The sequence below is a fragment of the Coccinella septempunctata genome, chromosome 2 (assembly GCF_907165205.1).
Source record: "Coccinella septempunctata chromosome 2, icCocSept1.1, whole genome shotgun sequence".
Lineage (NCBI taxonomy): Eukaryota > Metazoa > Arthropoda > Insecta > Coleoptera > Coccinellidae > Coccinella > Coccinella septempunctata.
Window position 1 is genome coordinate 23,518,139 of NC_058190.1, and position 14,849 is coordinate 23,532,987.

Consider the following 14,849-nt stretch of genomic DNA (forward strand, 5'->3'; position numbering starts at 1 on the left):
TTTATTGAACTCCTCAACGTCTAAGTCTGATATCAAGTGACTTCTCATTTGAACTGCTCTGGACCATCTCTTGTTTTTAGTTGAATAAGGTCTCTGAGAGTTTATAGATGTGGTTAATATTAGTTGCTTTTACTGTATTAGCTTCATGCAGGTGACATATTCATTTTATGATTGTGAACGATACTCAATAAATGTTTTTATACCATCTCCAGCTCAATTATCTCTTCATACAGTCCACTACTCTTTAATTACAAAATCATAACACCCTCGATTTTGAACACCCTGTATTATTGGAAATAATGAAACAGAAGGTGATTTTATCGGCGTGAAAGAATCAAGAATTCACCCTACACGTCTACGGTCACGACGTCGGTCGGTCGGTCTATTCCTGATTAGATTACGGACTAAACGATGTCCTGGTAGTGACGCGGCACGCGTTGCTCGGTTCCGTCAAAGAGCGGACACCCAATAATATTTGCCTTTTGGATTCATTACCGTGCGACAAATGACATGTTTATCTTGTCGCACGCCCCATATTTCCAGTTTTCGTTTTGTTTTTGTACCCGCCAATCAAACGCGCTCAAATGTCATACGATGTGACTTTTCGATTCCGGACAAAGGCGCATCCAGGATAACGATCGACATCGTTACTTTCAGCCGCGTGTTTGAACAATTATAATAATAACGGGCGATATTGATTGTAGCTGGAACGGTGATACGCTGAAGAAGATGCAGTAGCCCATATTTATATCGGGAGTTGAAATCAGCTCGTAGCCATCCTCATTTCGGAGAACAAATTGAATGAAATAAATAACGTTTTGTGAAATAAAAGTATTCTTTATATTTTCTCGCAATTTCGAGAATACAACTCTGTTCTCACAAATTCACAGATGTGTAGTGTCACAAATTTAGCTACGTATTCTTAAGGTTTTTTTTTTCTAGGAATGGTACAGCTTATTATTCAAACTTAAAATGGCCATATCTATGACTTAAAGACTCTCACCCTGCATAAGTCCAACTGGTAGATAATTTCCGCAAATAGTATTAGAACACAGGAATTGTTTCATCAGTCACTGGTTATTCTACGTTGCTAAGCACAACTTCAACGAAGACTTCGAAATTTTATATATATATGTATATAGAAACTGAATCTTTTAGAAATTTTGGAAATCAACAAATCTTGTTATCGACGGATTTAACCAACGAGCAAATTGATTTCAAACATTCCCCATTACTGAATTTATTTTGTTTATTTGTGTTCAACCAGTAGTTTTTCGTCAGTTCAATCGCTAACATAAAATAAACAAAAAATATATAAAATTTGAATATTAAAAGAGAAAAAAATAAAAAAACTTGATTGAAATCTAAGGGAAGAAGATATTATTCGATAACATACAGGAATGAAGATTTTATTATGAACGAATAGAAAGTTTCATTTTCTATATTATATAATGACCGATCCTCCGATTGCTATCTCCCTCGTGATTGCTCTAACGTTTCCGAAAATTTCCATTACTAGCTCTAGTCCGATTTGTTCCTGTCCCAAAATTGCTCCGAATGTTTCGAAAACTGTAATTTTCCGCTCCAGAATATTAGGAGTAGGGTCAAATGCTTGCTTATGTATTTTGTTTCGGTACCAAATATTTCGGTTTACCTTCACCCACCTGAAGATTCTATTGTGAAAACGATATTGTGAAACACGTGTCAAGGTTTAAAAACTCATTTTGTGAAAATCTTATAGTCTGTTTCAAGTTCAATTATGGATTTTCATTCTCTATCGGCTAAATCAATTCAATGGTTTCGTTAAGGATATTATCCCGGTGGAACAGGATAGCCGAATTTTTCTCATTATTTAAGCGGCCCACAGACGAGCAACTTAGTTGTCAACGAGTTTGTAAACCATACGAGGTTGAAGGAATATCAACCACCAACCGGCCAACAGACGTTTAACTTGGTTGTCAACACGCCGTGTTTAGGCCTGGTTGCTCAGTTCAGGATTAAGCCGCGATTTAAGTTGATCCTAGATTAACCTGACATAATTGAACGGAAATATCAAAATTAATGTAGGATCAACTTTTATCTCGAACTGAGCAACCGGGACTTAGCAACTTGAACCATTTTATGAAATGGCTCATTTCGATACCAACTGACAGAAAAATAATTACGACCAAGTGTAAAAAAAGTATTTGTTCAAAATATCACCAATAAAATAAAAAAATAGGGGTGGAATAAGGTAACAAAAATGGCACTTTGTCAACATAAGCAGCACCTTCAAAAGCGAAGTTAGCACCCAAATTTTTTTTTTTCGTTAGTAACTATTTGTAACTCTAAAATTTTCCTTTGTAACCTAACATATAATGGGAAAATGATACTCCCACAATGCGCAGTTTTTTAACATTTGTAACACAAAAATTCTCGTTTGTAACCTATAATGGGAAAATGACACCCCAACGTGCGAAGTTAGCACCCACTTTTTCGAAAACGAAGATATTTTTTTTATTCGTTAGTTACTTGTAAGTTACTATTTGTCACACCGCATTCTGCTGGGTGCTAGAAGCAGTAAAGTAATTCAGAATTTTCCAAAATGTGTTGGTGCTAATTTTGCACTTTAGGGGTACCTCCTATTTTGTCCATTACAGATTCGGTAACTAATGAAAAATTTTGTGTGTCGAACATCTAGTAACAGAGTACCTTCTATCGAAAGTGAAATTGATAATTTTCTAACATATTGGTTCTTACACGCTTCACAATTTCAAGATGCAATTTTTTCATTAGTGGTTGGAAAAAACAATATTTTGTCCCATAAACTGTTGTACTAGTGGAAGCAAAACAGAAATACAGAATTCCTGAAAATGAGGGTGTTATATTTGAATTTTGAGGGTATAATCAGAAACAACTGTCACTGAGACACGGTTGTCTCTGGTATAATTATCTCATTGAAGTTTATATTTTGTGAAACAAATAGTTACTAACGAAGTACTATTGGAAGCAAAAGAGAAACACAAATTTTTGAAAATGTCCGCATTTCGGGGTTAATACATAGAACAATTAATGTCAAATAAAAGCTAAAATTCAGAAGATTTTCGGAAATTGATTTTCGTCTGATGAAGACTCCGAAACGTTACCATACATAATTATAATTTCAAGGTTCTTTTTTTCATTTCATTTTCGGGAAAAAAAAATTTCTATTTGATTTGCTCCTGACACATTAGTGCAAGAATTTACGCAGGAGTTAATCGGTTATTTCAATTTCTTAATCGATTTGTTCCAGAGATTGGGGGTGAAAATCCTAAAAAGTTTCAGAAAATTAAGTCCTTCTCATAGTAACTTTTAGCTCAAAAACTTTTTCCATCGATGTAACCACACATATGATCTTTCCGCCCCCCCAAAAATATATTGGAAGATTACTTTCTGATATAAAAAAAATACGAACTCCCATTCGTTTTTCTCGGAATAGATATCGGACACGTCGAATTGCTCGTATTAGGATGCATTCCAACGTGGATGCCGGGTTATAGGCCCAAGTCGACATTAAGATAGTAAGTGGCGCCATTCGCTCTAGCTCTTATACATAATAACATACCTTCTCTCCGATATAATAATTTGTTTCCGTCGGCCGACTTCAGACAACCGGCCAATGAACATTTCTGGCCAACTCGATTGGGTCTGATATAATCCAACAATCTCGCAGGTCTCTGTTCTAAATCAAAGCGCCTCATTCATATCTAGAAAATGTCGGGGGACGTCTCTTATGGTAGTTTTGATTTCGGAATTCTCCGATATCGGGAACAATCGAACGTTAATCGCGGCATTTCACTCATTCGGCTTTCAGATGGGGAATTTATCTTTGTTGACGTGAAACTGCTATTTTAGGAGTGATGTTCAGAGTGTTTAGATATTTCAAGTCTAGCAAAGTTAATCTTCGTCATGTTACGCGTTACGCTATTTATATTGAAATAAACGAGATGACCGGACTTGACGTTCATATTTCAGAGGGTGGTTCTCTAGAGGTCAAAATATGAAGAAAACTTAACTCGAGTCTTAAACACGAACGTCACGGACGCCGGACGGTGGACCAACAAGACCTCCAAAATCCATTACATGGTATCCCAAATTGCTTTATTTTGTATGTTTCTGGTGATTCTAGACTAGACAGGAGAGAGGAGTCCTAGTCTCGATTTTCGTGAAAAGTCCATTTGTGGAAACCCCTTCACGATATCTTCATTTGTCTTGGAGATATAACTAAATTTTGAAATTTTATCGACTTCGAAAATGGGCCATAACTTCTTTATTCTCGAAAATATCTGAAAACGATGAAAACTTTCTACAGGAACGTTCTCACTGGAAATACGACACTATTTGAATTTTTTTCTTGATCTCATATCGTACCAACAAAAATTAACGTTTCAAAAATATATACCGGGTGATTCTCTAAGGTGGCTCACCCACTCGCTCACTCCTATACATTTTTTCTTATTGCAGATAGAAAAACGAAATTTGGGGATAATGTATTATAGTTCAATTTGAATCTTTTGACATTTTTCCTTGCTTTTCCGTACTTCCGGTTTTACTGGAAATGACCCCAACTTTCGATTTTCAAATGGGACATCCTATATATTTTCACGTATTTCGATCGATAATGACATTCGAAATACAGCAACATCTCACTTGTCAATATTTGACAAATAAAATCATTTTTATTTCAATTCAATTTTAATTTTTCGCTCTAGAATGCCATGAATCCTGGGTTAAAGTGTCCCTATACCTTATTGTGGAAACTACAGGAGCTAGAAGAAAAAGTTGAATACAAAATCGATTGGCCTTTTATTTTTTATAACCCACCTTAATACAAGGTGCTCCGTTTTTCCCCTGTTTGTATCAACTTTCTTATTTCAAATGGAACACCCTATATATCACATTTTTGAATTCCTTGTCAAATTTTAAGATAACTTTGGTATGACAATCATGGTTCTATATAGCAACGATTCTGAGATATGCGACTTTTTCCAAAAATTTTGACAGCTGTAGGTGCTGAAACTAGCTTTCTGATGGATATATCGAAACCAAATTTTGCCCAGCTCTTGTCAACATATTTGATCATACGTTATATCTCTATTTTTAGCAATCTGATATACAGGGTCTTCCAAAATTGAAGTTGAAAATTCAAATAGAAGTTCAATCAAAACTAAATTTTTTCAAATGGCAACGTATATTATTTAGAGCAGGTTAAAATGAGCAAAAAATGTATTTAAACTTTTTCTGTAAAGTGAATACTTTCAGAAATATGGACGAAAAGGTGCATTTTCCCGTAAGAACCCACGACAATTAATTAATTAAGCTGATAGAATATGGTAACTTTGGAAACTTGAACTTATCTAATTGTGTATTTTTGATTTTGTTTTTGTGTTGTCCGACAACTACTCGAGTATTTTGAGCAAAATGTATCTGTTTGAGTCTTTCTTTAAAATTTAAATAATTTAATTTTATTGGGATCGAGTACTGATTATGAGTAAAAGAGTTTTTTTCTCTTTCATTAGTCAATCTAGTTAATTAAATTAATCGAAAAGTCGAATATCTCAGAATCGGTACTATATAGGACCATGATTGTCATACCAAAATTACATATATACAGGTGTTCCATTTTAAATAAGAAAGTTGATACCAACAGGGAAAAAACCGAGCACTCTGTATCAAGGTGTCCTATAAAAAATAAAAGTTCAATCGATTACAGACAAGTTTTGTATTTAATTTTTTCTTCTTGCTCCTTTAGTTTCTACAATAAGATATTAGGGACCCTTGAACTCAGACACCCTGTACATCGCTTTATTCGTGATCAAGTATCATGGGAAAACTACGACTTTGAGGCTTATGACTTCACAGTTGTTTTAAGAATCATTTAAAAGTAGCAAATATGAATTTTTCCAGTTAACTCATTTTCCAAATAGAAAGTGGCTGCCTCGTCGGATTTATGTGAGATATAATTTTCTTACGAATAATTTGATACCACACACTCACTATTTTTCCAAATAAAAATTGAAATCAAAACGATTATATTCGTCGAATATTGACAAGTGTTGTTGAACATAAAATGTCATTGCCGATTGAAATGTCCAATTCAAAAATCGAAAATTGGGGTATATGTCAACAAATGTAAATTGTACTATAATGCACAACCCCCAAATTTCGTTTTTCTATCTCCAATAATAAAAAAGTTATAGGTGTGAGCCATCTCAGAGAATCACCCGGTACATGTTGATATATTACTTATATCTTCAAGGCAAAATAAGCATAAAAGTTAAATAATCACTAACTGCCGAGTCTCTCATCAATTATTTCATGAATGAAGTGGACAAAGAATACTTGAACATATTATTTAATATAGTAAAAGAATATGAATAGAATAGTTGAAAAATAGTAGTGTGTAAAAGTAAATGTGAACGAGATTAATTGTTTGGTCTAGATTATTTCCAAAAAGAAGCCTTTTCAAAGATAAAAGACAACTTTCATGAAAGAACGATATGGAATCACAAGAAAATATCACTTTTTAAATTGTGGTCCTAATCTCTGGCCATCAAGATCACCAGACCTCAATCCTTTGCCTTTTTTCATTTGGGGATATAAAAATAAAATTTTCAAGACTCCAGTCATAAATTGGGCTGATTTAGAGCAGAGAGTCAGATAAAGATGTCGTGAAACGGTTTCTACTAATCGACGTCTTTACATATCTAGAAGTACAAGAAACAACCAAAATCAAGCAATTTGGGATATCCTGTACATTGGCGATATCGTTGTCAGAATTTGGCGGATTCAAATGAAATGAAGCACATGGTAGTTTTTGAATAAAACTAAGCCTTCCGTGATAAAATTGACTGATCATGTCAGTCGCGGAGGGGCTTTCATAAAATCACTTATTATTTTCAAGTAAGTGCATGATCTAATTGAAATTCTAATAAAAGAAATAGAATCCCCAATCATTTTATACCAAAAGGCACATTTCTTTGAACGCGTTAAGGAGCATCATCAAATACGGAAAATAAATATGCCACATCTTTGAGCAATAGCCTGAATCACGAACTGTGTCATTTTAAAAGTAGAAATTACCACGCTAGAGGTAATATAATGAATATTGAATAATTTTCAGTTATTCCTGAATTTCAGCGTAATTTTGGCATATAACACTTGTATATAAAGAATTGAATTGCCGTTGTAACCCCGACGCTATTTTTATCGAAATACAGGGCGTTTTAAAAGGTGAGGCTTTTTTTTTTGACAGACGGTAGAACTTATATCAAAATAAGTCGTTTGACCAAAAATTGTCTATATAAAATATCCAAGATGGCTGAGATACAACCCCTAGAAATTCGACAAAATTTCATTGAATTTCAAGTACGCGACTGTGGAAGGTGACTCCGGCATCGCAAAAACGAAACTAAACATAAATATAGGGCTGGACAATGAATGGTTCAGTACCAAGTTCATCGGATTAGATGCATCAGATCACTTTTGAAAGAATCATAATTGTTGTATCGTGCAATTTAGGGTGAAAAAATCTAGAAAATCGAGACAGTTTCTTGAAAGTGTTTATGTTAGTTATGTTGAAAAAGTGCTATGATGTTTCCCCATTTTTACGACGATTGTTGGAATGTTCGAACAAGAAGATTGTGGGGCCCATTGTGAAAAAATTCGTGAATAATTTAGAAGAATTTCATTGGTGAGATTTTAGAGTAATATTTTTTTTCACACTTGTGTCCTAAGTCTCTTCTGTCAGTAGGTATCGAAAAGAGTCATTTCATAAAATGGTCAACAAACGGTCTAGGGTCGTATTAGGATCTATTTCAGTAATCATTTTCAACTTTTTCATTTTGAAAGTTTTGTATAGGTGATTTTTGGAGAAACGCTTCATTTTGGCCAGTTCTACCTTCTCTTGAAAAAAAGCCTCACCTTCAATACGCCCTCCTGTATATTGAAAAACCGTCGAAAAAGATTTTTTCTCATAAAAAACCAACTGAATTGGAAAAAAAGCGGAGTGACATCATGACGTCCTTCAATTTCAATAAAAAAAATCAAGGCTTTACGTGAAAAATTAAAAGCGTAAATTGAGAAGTAGTGAGTGCCGTTTTTGAATGGATATTCTTGAGGTTTAACTCCCCCTTAATGGTACAGACAGTAAACCCCACCGATCGAAAGGCGAAGCGTTTTCCTGGAAATTTTTCTCTTACTTTTTTCAGTTATCGAATATTTTCTGTTTACCACTCCGCATGGAGCGATTAGAGGTTAACGTATGTACCAGTTAGTTATTGAAGAAGCAATCAGGGACGGAGTTCGATCAGCTAAAAGGTTTCGGGCTGAAAGTTTCTATAAATTGCTTTCGGTGTATGGCATATATCTGCCTATATATATGTAATTACACGGTGCGACATTCACTTCGCCGTACCAGCGCGTGAATATTTCATTTGACTTTATATTAAATGCATAAATTATTCGGACGATCGCCTGGCAGGTTGATTAAATATTGGCACGCGATCGCGTATTTTGTGACGGAAATTACCCAACTCGCTGCTATCAATTATTCAGTGTCGAATGAAACCGTGGTTTCGGGAACCATTTTTTTTTTGCTATCCTATATGGTCGTCTGGAGATAATGAGTTGCCATTTGGATTTTAAATTTTCAGATTTCCTTACCTATAGCTCAGCCTTCTAATGTGCTCTACAGACGGCTGTGCCTACAGGTACAAGGTTAATGTTGTACAATGAACACTGGTCTGAAAGCACCACATAAAGATTATATCTATACAGATCAAATTTCTGAAATTGGCAATCTCTGGATAATTGGTTACAAAATAGTTGGAAAGCTTGGTTTCTTGGTCATTGCATAGAGAATAACTAAAGTGTGATGGTAAGATAACTCATCGATAATATTCTACAGGGGAGTCTTTGACTCGTACTAATATTTTAACAGTAGATTCTTGAAGTCAAAAGAAATATTTTTTCCTCTACCATTTTTTCTGATAGGCCCTGATAAAAAGATATAGATATAATAGATAAGTTTTCTTAATGAGCTGTGCCACCCCTGGAGAAAAATTTTTTTCTACGGAATAACTAGCCAAATCTCTGACAATACACATCTATGGATCTTTTAACAGAGTTATATTCAGCCTCAGTACCCAATTTTTCAGATTTCACAGATACATTTCAATTTTTGAATATGAAATATGAGAAATACTTTTATTTTACAAAACGTTCAATATTCATTAGATAGCGTCCAATTTAGTTTCAAGAGTTGGTTTTGTTTGAAGAAGTGGGTGATATCTTGTGTACGAAAAAGATTCATAAAATAAATGTAATACTATATTCCGAAATTCATAAAATGCTCTAAAACCGTTTGTGAGAACTGAAAATAGATTTTTTTATGGTTTTCAACAGCCTGTATCTTTTAAATCGAGAATCTACTGTTGAAATATTCGTACGCGTCAGAAACTCACTCTGTATAGACGGCTTTATTTGAAAAAGACACGTTTATGGCACACCAATCCCTTTGAAAATCTACAGATAGATATTTATGTGGAACGGTGACCCCTTTGATTCCAGAACTTTTTTGGTGGTCCACCAGTAGTTTGACAAATTGTCAGAGGAACTTTATCCTAGTATTGAACTAATTGGTCACCTATATAGTTTTGTCGTGACTGCAACATGATTTGAAAAAAAAAATTCTAAAATTTTTTCGAAATTCTCAGGACCATCCAAATTGTCATAAGAACTCAGGAAGTACACTATGGTGAATGAATATTCATGAGTACAAGAATCGAAAAATAAAATAATAATAGACTAGAGTTAATATATCACTGATCTTAACGATTTCCGGCAAAACTAAAAAAGCGAAAAAGTTTGAAGGTGGGAGTTGCAGATAATTACCATATCTATAAACTTATGACATGACCTCAAATTCATGGTGAAAAATTCAAAAAACCGATTTTTTCGAAATTTGTTCCGATACTGAAACACAACCGTACGAGAATATAAGTGATTGAGAAGAACTTGGACGTGAAAGAAACGCGTCATTCAATGCATACGGAAAATTAGATGTGTATGTTGACGAAGAATCTGAACATATGTAAGATTTAGACAAACCTAAGAAATCGGAAACTACACCAGCTTTGAAGATAGAGAGGATCCTTAAAAGAAGATTCGATCCAGATAACTCTCAAATCTTATTTTTGTATTCTTTCACCCATTTATTTTATTTATTGTTGTGTAATAACATAAACAGCAATCTTACCTGATTGTCATAATTATTTACAGCGAAGTATCCAGTAACGACAATAACCTCATGTAGCAGAGTCTGGCTCAAATTTTCTTCTGAACCCTTTTCATCTTCTTCGGTTATGTTGGTAGATGCACAACTCCAGATAAGATGACTAGCAATATGGCGGAATTGAAGTGAAATGCCTTCAGCACCCAGTACCTCCTGGAAATTCGAATTCATAAATTAAGAAATGCTAACGGCTAGCGGTCGGTAGACATTTGGAAATAATAATTTAACATTATTGAAATAATTATTATCACAAAAAAAGATAGTTTCTCCTCAGAGCAATATGTACAAGAATACTACTGTAATTCAGACAAAAAACACCCGCTTATAAAAATATCAACGTGAATCGAACTAACCACACACTATGCTCTGGAAGACAACTGAAGGACCATCGTGCTGACTATGATTTCGATCTTATTTGAACTCAACAGAGCATTTTATCTACCATCTAGGAAGAAAACTCCTCGGAATTAATAATAATTAATCCTTGTTCATATTATTATTTTAATAGTTATACTTATTTATGTACTGCACACTCTCCATCCTTTCATCACAACAATTAATTTCGCATATAAATGCATTGCTGTAAAAAAAATTTCTGAATGTATTAACATGCAAGTTTTAGAATATTTTGAAAAGATTTTCCCACAATTGTTCTGTTTTCCCTAATTTGCTTGAAGGTCTTCTCTATTTTCGTCAAAGTTGATTCCTACGATTCATTTCTGTAGCGACTTAAGGTATCAAAGAGAACTTATATACCCTGATTCTAACTTTCAAATTATTATAGGTGTCTTTCATGAACTTTTATGTACAGGATATCCCATATTGCTTGATTTTGGTTAGAATAGTGATAAATGTTGAAAAGAGTCCTGGGCTCCTCTTTAGAAATTAGTGGAAACCGCATCGCGATATCTTTATTTATCTTGAATATGTACCCTCATACAAAAATATAAGCTTCTCAAAAATATACACAGGGTGTTTTCAAAGGTGAGGCTTTTTTTTTACAGAAGGTAGATGTCATCAAATTAAGTCATTTCACCAAAAATTGTCTATATAAAATATTCAAGATGGCTGAGCCACAAACCTTAGAAGTTCGACAAAATTTCATTGAATTTTAAGGACGGGACTGTGGAAGGTGACTCTGCCATCGGAAAAACGAAGCAAAACATGAACATATGGTTTGACAATGAATGATTCGGTACTTCCAAGTTTATCGTATTAGTTGCATCAGATCACTTGAAAGAATTGTTGTATCGTGCAATTTAAGGTGAAAAAAAAAATGTAGAAAATTGAGACAGTAATGAAAATAGTAATAGATCAGGCGCTGAGTTACAAAAAGTGCCATAGGCGTAGGTCCGAAAAAATTGCAGGAAGCTGAATTTTTGGTATGTAACGATATGTTTGAGCAGTATAATACCAATTTTGCAACTTCGAAATCCCCTGGAAAAATTTGTTGTAGCCAAAAAAAACCTCAAAATTTTTGGACCTGTTCCAGTTTTCAGCTTATCACTTGTGACAAGTTGCTTTTTTCAAGAAAGGCCTCTCTTAGCTTTTCTGAAGTATATGAACTTTAGTATAATTGAAACTTAATGGGAGCTCTGTAGGTCTAGTAGATACAGAGAAATTGGACTTCAAAAATTGGCTGTTTTTTCAAAACTTCCGACATTTCCGTTTTTGGAAACAATATTGACACTATGTAATACTCATCCCACGAAGGAAGTCATGAGAAAGAAAGTTGTACAATTTTATTTGGCTCTCATTTGAGTAAAAAATCAAGTCCTTTCGTCTTATAGATCTTGAGCTATCTCAAAAAAATTAAAAGTTGGGAAAATCGGATTGTTCATCTATTTACTCAAGAAAAAAAGGCTACTCATTGAAGCTGATAGTATACAGCAGACTGTATTTATTGCATTGCATGCTCATAAAATGACAACAGAAAATAAGTGAAAAATAGGTGTCAAAATTGCTGCCAAATTACATATATCGCTTTGCAGGAAAGGCAATTAGAATTTGATAGTTCAATAAAATTTCAATCCTCCATTAAAGTACGGAGTACTTACCTCGTTTAATGGAGGATTGAAATTTTATATATAGTTCAATAAAATTTCAATCCTCCATTAAAGTACGGAGTACTTACCTCGTTTAATGGAGGATTGAAATTTCAATGGACCATTAGTTTGTATATACCTAGTTGGACTGAGTTGAACTCTTTTTAGCTATGGCCTAAAAAGATCTGTCACGACTTCCATTTATCAAAAAATCCAATTTTCCGAACTTTTCGAGATAACTCGAGACCTACTGGACAAAGGACTTCGTTCTATATAATGAATAAAAGCCAAATAACTGTTCTACATCTTTCACCTCTACGACTTCCCTCGTGGTATGAGCCTTAGTAACAATATCCTAGGTAGAAATTTACTAAACCAGATATGTATTTCGAAAAAAAAAACCAAAGCTTCCCCAAAAGTCATATATTTTGGAGGGTATTTATTGAAATCACATAAGCGGCCCTTTTTATACCCGGTAATTTCACTGCCCATTTCCTTTAGATCTATTGCAGAACGCTATTCATCCAGCAAGTATTGGAGAATGCAGAAGACCATCAAAAGATAATTTTCCAACAAGATGGCGCACCACCTCATTCCAATTCTTAGATGAAAATTTTCCTCACGCCTGGATTGGAAGAAGGAGATATATTGAGTGGCCACCCAGATCACCTGATCTGGATCCACTGGAGTTTTTCTTATAGGGTCAACTGAAATCCAAGATTTACACTACCAAGCCTGAGTCACTGGATGATTTGCGAACTAGGATCATTAATGAATGCCGTCAAATTAGACCAGAAATCTTGAGTAATGTACGTGGACGTTTTCTGCAAAACTTAGATTACTGCATGCAAGAGAATGGTGCCCCTTTAGTGCATTTAATGAATTAATCACAAAATTAAGTACTTTTCCGCGCAGATAGAACTCGATACGATATTCAAAATTAGTTATCGTAACACCCCTACCCCCATCCCTATTCAAAATCAAGGAGTTTTGCTCACCCCAGATACGGGGATGCAAAGAGTGGAAAAGTTATTTCTCCTCGAATCAGGAATTGTCGTTTTCGAAGTTTTCGTTGGACCACACTGTATTAACAATAATAATAAAGAAATCTGAAAAGTAGGACTTTTTTTGGGCTCTCTTATCTTGTAGTAGTCCTGGGCCCCCTGACCTGTTGTCTCGAATCTACCGATTTTTCGGTATTAATTCTGATTTGAGGTTTGTTCTACCCAAATGGATTTGAATCTTTAACGATTTCACAATTTGTTTATGGATTATATCATTAAAATATTTTTGGTATTGTAAACTCGGCGGAATATCCTTCTAGGAAGAGCAACTCTCCCTTCTTATTAGCATTAGAGCTTGTGCAATTCATTCATTACCCATGATAATTTTTATTGATCTTGCACGCGAAAATCAAAGAGATGTATTTCAGAGTAGTTTGTTGTTTCTGTAACAGGTTTTGGTGAAAATAAGTTTATTTTTTGATATCTTGTCCCTCCGTTTGCATTCTCCTATTTTTTGATGGTTCAGAATTATTAACAAAATTTAAATGATGCCAGTATTTAAGGTAATGTTTTTACCGACAAGCTCTAGAATATATTCGTCAAGTTTTGGTTGCAAATAACTGTACAGGGTGGGCCAAATTCGTTGTCTACAGAGTTCTACAGATCCCTTCTATCTGCTATAGCAGATAGAAGAAAACAGACGACACATACTTGAGCTCTATTTTCTTGACTAATCCAAAACTGAAAACAGATCCAGCCTAACGTTCATAGATTTTGAGTTATAAACGAAAATTGAGAAATTGTCATTTTCAATGAAGCTGAATAACTCGCTTGTTTGAACATATTTTCGAAATCCGTTGTTACATTCTACAGGCACTTTTTTATGAGAAATTTGAATATTATATTATCAAATTTTTTGATCCAGTCATTTTCGAGCTACGACAGGGATTTCTGATTTTTCAAAATTAAGCTATAGCTATTTCAACTATAGCAACTGTAGTTGAAAGTTCTTTCATCTTGCTGCAATTTTTTAGCTGATTTAAAAAATGTATCATAGGTCGCTATCGCCATAAGATTTGTCTTGTGTTTTTTTTTGATAATTTGTTCTTGGTGAACAGACAACAATGATCAATTACTTTTTTAGACTTCACTTTCATCATCAATATATCATTACGGACGATACTAGTTCTATTTAACGAAAATATATGTCTTTGGTCTCATTAAAAGCAGAATTCAATGTTCTAAAACTTTCAAATCAACCATTATTGGTTTGGTCCCATTTCAGCCCCCTCAGTTACTAATGCACAACTCATCCTAAGGTGAAAACCTAGGATACTTATATTGGGACTCTGAAGCTAGTCCAGAAGTAAATGCATAGGTTGCAATTTTTTGATAATTGAATCATTATTTTGGCTTATCACTATAAATGGAAATGGGAATTCACTTCGTTATCGGGCCATAAATAATTGAACAAGAAATTTTTCTATT

General features: G+C 34.2%; 1 protein-coding gene across 2 annotated transcripts in view; it reads right to left on the reverse strand.

Annotated features, from left to right (window-relative positions):
• The window catches only part of LOC123308728 (S phase cyclin A-associated protein in the endoplasmic reticulum), a 140,526-nt gene that overhangs the window by 12,635 nt on the left and 113,042 nt on the right, over positions 1-14,849 (reverse strand). For both annotated transcript variants that reach the window (XM_044891518.1, XM_044891519.1), the window contains one exon: positions 10,277-10,465. In XM_044891518.1, coding sequence (XP_044747453.1) covers positions 10,277-10,465 — 189 coding nt within the window. The remainder of the gene's footprint in view (positions 1-10,276; positions 10,466-14,849) is intronic.